The following is a 9,191-nucleotide window of genomic DNA, read 5'->3' as shown; positions in this document are numbered from 1 at the left end:
TCTTCATCTTGAGCTGTTAGGGAGTGTACTTAATCTGGTTGTAGTTTCTTTGATACTTTCTGCCATTGCAGCTTCAGTTCTGCAGACTTCCGTGCCTGTAACTAAGTCGTCACCGTCTTCGTTCTCGGTCGGCATATAGCTTCCATTGGGGACTCGGGACCGCGACGTCGGTGTAAGAAACAGTAAATTCCTAAGCTTATAGATTTTTGGAATTAATTCATCTGCTGCTAATGGGGTTTGTGTTAATCATTTCTTCTTAGTTCATACTGTTATTAGAGGTAAGTTGTACATTATGATCTGCAATATGAAGTCCATCTTCATCTCTGACGTTTCATCATCTTCTGTTTGTTTTTAAGTCTAATTTTCAAGAGCATTGATTTAACATTTTTGGACTTGTTGAATGAACACATGCCATTTCTGATCAAAGAATCATGTAGATTTCATTAGCATACAGCTGAAACATTCAGTATTGGGTCCGTTTTAATACTTAAACTTTTAATCTTTCAAATCCTAACGTTAAATTTTGAATGGAGATACTAAAATGAAACTAAAACTAAAGGTTTTGTTTTCAAAGTTTGTCACATTTGGATGAGCAACTTATTTGTGCTTGTTATGGATATGATCCGATAGCCTAATTGAATAATCTGAGGTGTTTACAAGGTAGTATATATTCGAAATTTTCTTAGCATATCAACAATTCACATTTACTTCAACTCGAGTCTACTAGAAATAACAATGTTTTCTTTTATAACCTAGACCACTTCATGAGTTCACGTATATTATTCTATTTAATTTTGAACTCATTAGTCAAGTTGTATTACGGGAAATTGGAGTTCAAAAAAAAGGTAAAATGTGTGTTTAGTACATAAACTATAAGTTGTGATCCGTTTTAATATCTAAACTTTTAATCTTTTCAAAATTAACGTTAAATTCTGAATGGGATATTAAAATGAAACAAAACTAATTTTTTTAACCGCGGATACTAAAATGAAACAAAAACTAAACTTTAGGTATGATTTTAAAAAAATTGAAAGTTTAAGTATTGAAACGGGTTAAATTTGATAGTTTAGGTACTAAATGCATAGTTTACCCTTAAAAAATTACATTATTTAAGGGGGAAGGGCTATATGATTCATCACCATTTGTTTTGCTGTCTTAATGAGATAGCAAGATGCCAACCTCTTCCATCTCATTAATGCCTGTCATCATATGGTCCGTCTATTATAATCATTGATTAAGATTCTAATGAAATCCCCATAAATCATAAATTGCAAAAGCATGGGAAATGATCGTATCCAATTTTCAATCCCAGCCGTCGGATTATTGCATCTATTTAAGTCAACTGTTGGGTATAAACATGGCCATTTTATAACGTGGAAGGACTGTGACAGAGAGGTAGAGTTACTGAATATTCCGAGCCCTTCCCTCTTATCTTTTGATTTTTTTTTTATCATTTTTGTTTTAAAGGATAACTTAAAAACTTCTTTAATCTAATTCAAGTACGTACAAAAATGTGAATCGATCTGATGTCGCAGATAGAATTATAATTTTCAAATAGACTAGTTCATTCTCGTTATGCCTGTAACTTCGGTCTTTATATCATCATATTTAACTAGAATGACGTCAAAATCTCAAAGATCGAGAATTCACTGGTTGGCGCTCCCCTCTCGCTACGGCTTCCCAAAGGCCTTGGAAGTTCTGGCTTTCGAGACTTTGAGTTATTTAGATTAAAATGAATCTAGATGAAAAAATAGTAAAAAGGAGAAATTAAAATATTTTAATTTAGAAGGAAAAACTTTAAATATAAGCCTTGGTGTAATTGATTCATAGTCTCTGGACATTGTGAAAATTTATAAAATGATCACCGAAATTATAATTTTCAATTCTTTCAATTCAGCCACCAAATCATTTAATCAAACTTCCATATTTAAAATTAATCATATAAAATCACTTAAAACCTTTCCAAAATATTTTTAAAACCAAAATATGAATTTTAGAGAAAAAAAATCATTTTTATCGAAAATCTGGAAATCGACCCTAACTACCAGACCCGACTTTAAGACGTTACATCTGCCATAGTTTCTATATGAAATTAGAAGAAAAGGGGAGATCATTATCGTCATTCCAGCCATTATAATACTCTTAACTCTCTAGATACATGTACAGTTATAGACACTGACTGACTTAAACCCGCGGGTCCTAGGAACGATTAAATTTGAGTGCTCTAATATCACTAAATGTAACACCCTAATCTAATCTGACCCGAAGATACATGAATTACAATGTTACACGAGACTATCAAAATAGTAACCCAAAATTTTTCTTTAAAACATGCTTATAAAATAACTGATAAAACCACTCATCTAAATAAAGGAAAACTGATAATAATTTTGAGTTTACAAAATGTAGGGAGCTCCCAAATCATCCAAATAAATACACTGAGTTTAAATCAAAATAGAGTTACATTTGAATATAAAGGGTCTACAATGGTATATGCCCTCTAATACAAATCAAGATGTACTTTGAAAAGTTTCTGTTGATGCTGGAATATTTGGAGATGACGACGCTCCAGAACTGATCACCTAAGGACCTACGCATGGAAACACATTACATACGCTGACTGTACTATATTACATGCGTTCACTAAATGAGTTGGTTAGTGGCACATGTCTGAACATGCAAAGCTATTGATTTTAACTACTGGGTAGGCATCATGGAACGAATGAGGGTTCTGCATCTCGGAGTTCACACATCCTCTAATCGTTCCGAGATACCTCGGGCATCTAGGGTGAGATCCATAGATGCATCAGAAATGTACACCCACCAACTTACTTCATCGAGTCTTAGGACATATGCGAGTCGGCTACTACAGTGTCTTGGCACTGACTTAGATATCCACTAATTGTCGTATTCTGCTAAGGAAGAACTTACGTGTCCTGACTGTTTATAGAGCGTCAAACAAGGATAGTTTTATGTAATCCTAATTGTCATTGTTTTTACTGTTATGATATTTATTATTGTTCTCGTTTGAAGTTTTCTTTGCTATAATTCTGAGTTTATGGGTATCTCGAGTCTGATCCCTAAATCCTTGGATTATTTATCCAAATCCGTCCATAGGTACTGATATTTATCTTTTAGTATCGATACTAAACCTCCTGATATTGATACCCACCTGCTAGTATCGATACCCCCTGACTGATATAGGCTATTTGGATAAGGCAATATCGATACTCTAGGTTGAGTATCGATACTCTGGTGTTGGGGTGCCAATACTTGATTGAGTATCGATACCAAATTTAGGTTTGATGTTTTGAAAAATATTCAGTATCGATACCCCTTATGTGGAGTATCGATACTCCTACCCTAATATCGATACTCTATGAATGAGTATCGATAATTCCCCTTTAAAATTACCTAATTTTTGTCTGAATGATGAACAGTTTCGATACTATTCTTATAGTATTCATACCATCGTTGTAGGGTGCCCTGTTTTGACACGAAAAATCATTTCTTTCTACCCCAAAAGCCTCATTGAGGTTCTTAATTGATGTTTAAGTGTTTTATTTGATATTAGGGGTCATAAAGAGATCTTAAACGTATTGAACACACTCAAACGATGTAAACTACCATGAACATGCTTCAAACTCATGCAACCTACCGAAACTCACCTAAATGAGTTACATGTGCTATAGATGAGTTAAAAGTGAGTTACCTGAGTATCTAGGTTGCTGGAAGTGTCAATGGCTTAACCCAAGGTAAGCTTTTCCTTCCTCCTTGTTTTGGAGTTTTCTCTAACTTCTCTCACTAGACAAGAACAAAAAACAGAGATTACTAGTTGAGTTTAATGCTTTAGAAGGTTTTAAGAACTCCTATTAAGCCTAGAAACTACTAAAAACGGGTTGAATTCTCAGGTTTCTTTTTTTCGTTTTTAATTTTTATGTGTTCCGTCAAGGTTTTCATTTTTTTTTTAATATTTGATGAAGTTTTAGGGGGGAATCTCTAGGGCTCAGTTGTATATGTAATGGATGGTTAGATTGCTGGGGTTTTCTTTTTCTTTTTTTGAATAGTATTGTCACTGAGCTGGAGATATTTGGGGAAGTGAATAAGTGAATGGGGAATGCTATTTCCTTCTCTGAAAATTGTAGCAGAAGGAATTTATAGATCTATTCTTAGGAAAAGCGGGTACTTATCCTAGTGGGACCCATTAGCCTCGGTCAGTGCCCTGCTGGCCGAGGCGACATGGAATGGCTGAAGTTGGTACAACCAGTAATCCAAGAACGAATAGAGAGATATTCCCAAAGTGAAATAAGATTCAATCTCATGGCGGTTATCAGGAACAGGAAAGAGATGTACACTGCTGAAGTTAAGGAGCTCCAAAAGAAGAGGGAACGCGTCTTGCAGCAGCAGGCCACCGTACAGACCGAGAGACCTACTGACGAAGCCAGTTTCGAAGCGCTAAACAATCAACTTTCTGAAGTGAATTCAGGGATCGAGGGAGCCACTGAGAAAATCCAAAGAGATGCTTAGTACAAACTTGAGATTTAGTGCAAATCCAAAGAGTAGTAGTGATTAATATCATTTCAACTCTGCTGTTCCCAAATGACTTCATGGATTTGTACTGGTCTTTTCTCCCAATCCCATATTTATACTGATGAGTCTTAGAATTGGTATGTGTTCAACACGTTTATGTTTAAATTTTAAGTCTTTTCATATGTTTGAAGGCTATTTGTAGTACGAATAAGTGACCTTAGTAGTTAATAGATTATTATTATACCTTAAGGTCCCAAATTTGAGCACTTCAATATATTTATTGATCAGATCATCTAACTATTAAATGTTTCAAAATATAATGTAAGGAATGATGTGATTGTTTAAAAATTAGTATAATTATTTATTTGGACTTTAGTACTTATGTATTTTATTAATTTGATATTAATTTTAATTTATTTAATAAACTTAATTCTTCAATCAGATAATGATATATGTAGGAGGAGACTCAAACATGCTTCCAAAGGAAGGCTAGGGAATGGCTTTGCTTTTGGAAAAGAAAGAAATGAAAATGATTTAGAAAATTCCGAGGTATTTCTTTGTTTCCATTGAAAATGAAAAATGTGGAAAGGGAAAGAATCCCACATTGTTTGAGAAAACAAGTGAGATTAGACTTTATACCTATATAAAAAAAAACCCTAAGATCTTGATTTCGTGATATTTTAATTTAAATATTGAAATATTTATTTATTTAAAAAAATATCTTAATCAAAAGTAAATTGAGATATATATTTTTATTTTTGATGGTTAAGTGAAATATAATTATGATGTCAAACTTGTCCAATAATTGACAATAAACGTACACAAGTTACAGATGCAACTGTTCAAACCCGAAACTTCTTAAAATCCATATTTATAAGGAGAAGAACACACCTTATAAATGCAACTGTGAGTCTATAGATACAACTCAAAACCCGAAACTTGTAAAAATCCATATAACGAGTTATTAAACAAATAAAAGGATCACAAGAAAAAGGAAAAAACATAAACCTTGGATAAATACTCACTTATGTAGAGAGTTATTTGCTTTGTGATGATGCTTCTTTCCAGCCAAGACCTGGCCTGCTTACATCTCCCTGAGGCTCTTCATAGTCTCTGGCATTGCGAATCGAAGCTTCGAAGTCGGTCCAGTCACTTGCAATGGGAAGAAAACTACTTATATCATCCCTAGCTCCGAAGCCCCCAGCTCGAATAACATCGTCAGCTGTTACAGAAGCCTCCATGTTTACTTCTCCAGAGGTCCCCATATTTTGCACGGTTTTGTCATCAACTCCCTCACCTTTCCAATCAACCATGTTAACCTGCATGTTGTTGCTTGGAGAACACGGCGCCATTTTACAAGCATCTTCCATACCAACCTCAGAATTAGAGGATTCAGTTGCTTTGTTCCTTTTTCCGTTTTTATCTTTGTCTGTAACATTCGAGATCAGCAACAAACCGGATAAGAAAAGTCCTCACAATTCAAATAGATACATTAAAAAGTTTAGCCAAGCAAGTAAAAGTAAAATGTAATCAAACTCCTCCAAGAACCCAAATTGAACCTCCATATAGCAAATGCAGTACAATAATCATATCTGCTCATGAACTAAAAGTAACTTATAAAAATCGAGAAAAAAATTATATATCAATAGATGCAATATATGCCAGGTCTATTTAGTTTAACTTCCCATGGTGATGAATTTAATTCCTCGGCAGAACTTTTAATTCAAGTATAAGGAACCTTAACGACACAGCAAGAGCAAATCTTATGAGAAGTTGCACCATAAAGTACAAAGATTCCTAGGGATGTTCATGATTGCAGAACATATTTAGCCAAGTAAAATACTAACTACGAGTAAGCGTTTGAAAATACCGTGTAAGACCTCAATTGATTCATGCTCCATCACAGTTTGCAATCTTCTTGCAAATTTGAGGAGTATTGGAATTCTCTTTTCTGCAAGAGAGAATTTAACAGAACAATAATGTAACATGCAAGACATTTTGCTTAATCGACTTACATATATCATAATTTACGGGAATTGAGAATGTAAAATGCATCTTTCTCTTTCTCTAGTGACATAACTAAGCCATCTGCTGGGCATGGCTTGAATGAAAAAGGTTTGGCTACCTGGAATCCATAATGTCAGTCTAAAGATTGTTTTAAAGATCAGTGATCCCAAAAAAAGATTATGTCAAGAACACAACGAGTCTGGGAGATACGTTAAAAGTAACTGCTTATGGAACATATTAATGATGTAAAGAAATGTTCATTTCACAATTCTAATGACTCTAAGAGCAGATAAAAACTAAAAGCTGAAACAATTATCTTGTAATGGATGAAATAAATACTTCAAGGGATTAAAGTTGGTGGTAGAAATTACAATACTGTCAACAATGGAAAGTGAGTAAGTACTTATAGACTAAAGGGCATCGCAAGTGCACCATATTATCACACCGAGAGTTAGAGAATTAACTAAAAATGCACTCAGTGGCCGGGAACACGTATGATGTATACAAGCTAGATAGCGAGGAGAAAAGCCTCCAAAGAAAGAAGAAAAAGTTCGAATGTACCTACATAGAAATGAATACAGTTCACGAATATAATCGCATAATCATCTCAGTGTTGGGAAGTATTGTAAACATTCATATTTCACGGACCACATGATCTCAAGAATCATGGTAAAATATTTGAGCAAAAGTGTATAAAGAGCATAGAGAATAGTTTCATAAAATATGATACATATTGGACTTGGACTAACCAAGCCTTAACCGACACCATGCATCGTTAAAGATATTACCAAATGCAAAACAATTCTCACCTATTCCAAGAATGTCCATGGAACTCAACGAGGTCAAGGATGCAAAACCAGTTGGGGAGAAAAAGGGTATACTCATTATAACAAATTACAAAATGCACAAATTCCCCAGCACAAACTATAGCTACATGATTAACAAAAAAATTCTGTAAAACATATAGTCATAAAGAGATAACCTACTTAATTTCTTTTAAAGATTCCAAACCAAGTTTTCAAATAGAGATGGCAATGGGTCGGGTTTTTGGTCAACCCGACCCAAAAATATACACCCTCCACCCGAACCCGACCCGAAAAATATATACTCTCCACCGACTACGACCCGGCCCAAATTTTTAGAGTATAAATCCGACCCGATCCGACATAAAAATAAGGATTTATTTAAAAATAATACTAATAATTTAAATGAAATTACATAATTATCCTCAGGTTGGATCGGGTCGGAGTTTTTTCACCCTCCACCCGAACCCGACCTAACCCTTAAAAACTCTGACCCGAAACCGAATTAAAAAAATCCAACCCTATCGGGTCAAGTTGGAACCCATCGGATTCAAGTTAAATTGCCATCTTTATTTTCAAATAGCACAGTTAATTATTAGTCTCTCTTCAGGTTGATAGTTGATATAATTGTTTGAATTAAAAAAAAAATCGCATTAGTTTTATAAAACGAATATTACCCATCACCGCGGAAATTCTAAAATACAACTTGTTAATATAAGGCTAAAAATGGCAGAAATCGGGTGCAACCGAATATTAAGAGAGTAACTTTTTAGGTTGGACAGAGTAACATTTTAAGTTGAACCCGAAAATGTTACCTTATTCATGACATTTTCGGTTGAAATTGAAAATTATATAAATCTGTACAACTTTTTCATTTATAAGCCCTAAACCCCCAAAATAAAACTTTTCGATTGCCGAGAATGTTGCAAATTTTTATAACTTTTTAGGTTGAACATGATAACATTTTATGTTAAAAATCGCCTTAAATTAGGCTGCATCTGCATAGCAGAACTACCCGTCACTGTCTGTTGGTGAAAATTACTTTCTGGGGACAAAACTAAGTGATTAAACAATTATAATTACTTAAGCAAACAATTTCAAAACTTACCACAGCAAATTTATAAGTCTGACTAGCATAAGAATCACTAATACAAATGAAGAAAATAGCAGCCGAGATTTAAATAGTGATCCGCTATCCGAATAGCGGCCATTATATAGCGGTAAAAGTACCATAGAAAACAATTATTGTTCGTAATCGCGATTAACGCACCCGTATTTAAATCCCTGATAGAAGCAACTCTACATGTTTTCACTCTCTAAAGATATGAATGAAAAAAGAACTCATCAGATCTTTTTAAGACTGAGTATAAAAATCCAGAAACGCATTAACCCATTTCCATTCAGCCCTTATATTCTCTAAAAACGCAGCCTAAAACCTCAAAAACAAATAAATATTGAACCTCAAAACAAAGAATTAAAGCAATAGTAAGAAAAAAAGAACAAAAAATTATAAGTAAACAAGGGCAAGAGGAAACCTGACTGACCGGACTGTGAACGGTGAGAAAACGTTGAGTTGCTCGGTTCGCCGCCGTTGCCTTTTGTTAATGGAAAACTATGAGAACCGAATGGAAATGGCTTTTGTTTGGGCAATAGTAATTGGGTGCAACTGCCACGTGTAGCCCAACTTTCTTAAACCGTCTTTTAACTGCATTTTACACCATGACACGTCCTTATGTTACCGTCAAAAATTAGTTTTTTTATTTTATAAAACTCATATTGAATTGATTTTGAGTTGTAATTTTATAAACTCGATTTGAAAAATTTTAAATTCAAACCGAGTTGTAATATACA

At 34.1% G+C, this 9,191-nt stretch overlaps 1 protein-coding gene across 1 annotated transcript; it reads right to left on the bottom strand.

Annotated features, from left to right (window-relative positions):
- Positions 1 to 5,313: 5,313 nt before the first annotated feature.
- On the bottom strand, positions 5,314 to 8,970 carry LOC120143074. The gene is made up of 3 exons (XM_039157494.1): positions 8,876 to 8,970; positions 6,401 to 6,481; positions 5,314 to 5,959 (listed from the first exon to the last, which is right to left on the bottom strand). Exons 2-3 carry the CDS (start codon positions 6,429 to 6,431, stop codon positions 5,568 to 5,570), a joined length of 423 nt encoding a protein of 140 aa, XP_039013425.1. The 5' UTR covers positions 6,432 to 6,481; positions 8,876 to 8,970; the 3' UTR covers positions 5,314 to 5,567.
- Between the last annotated feature and the right edge of the window lie 221 nt (positions 8,971 to 9,191).

Source organism: Hibiscus syriacus, unplaced genomic scaffold (genome assembly GCF_006381635.1).
Source record: "Hibiscus syriacus cultivar Baekdansim isolate YM2019G1 unplaced genomic scaffold, ASM638163v2 tig00110833_pilon, whole genome shotgun sequence".
In the NCBI taxonomy this organism is placed as follows: Eukaryota; Viridiplantae; Streptophyta; class Magnoliopsida; order Malvales; family Malvaceae; genus Hibiscus; species Hibiscus syriacus.
The sequence above is the reverse complement of the archived record's forward strand: the minus strand, read 5'-3'. Positions and strand labels throughout refer to the sequence as shown.

Excerpts from the sequence above, each read along its gene's own strand:
- LOC120143074 (XM_039157494.1), bottom strand. The coding sequence starts at position 6,431 with ATGGAGCATGAATCAATTGAGGTCTTACACG. Across the intron at positions 5,960-6,400 it reads ATCAATTGAGGTCTTACACG|ACAAAGATAAAAACGGAAAA; the intron begins GTATTTTCAAAC and ends CGAATGTTACAG.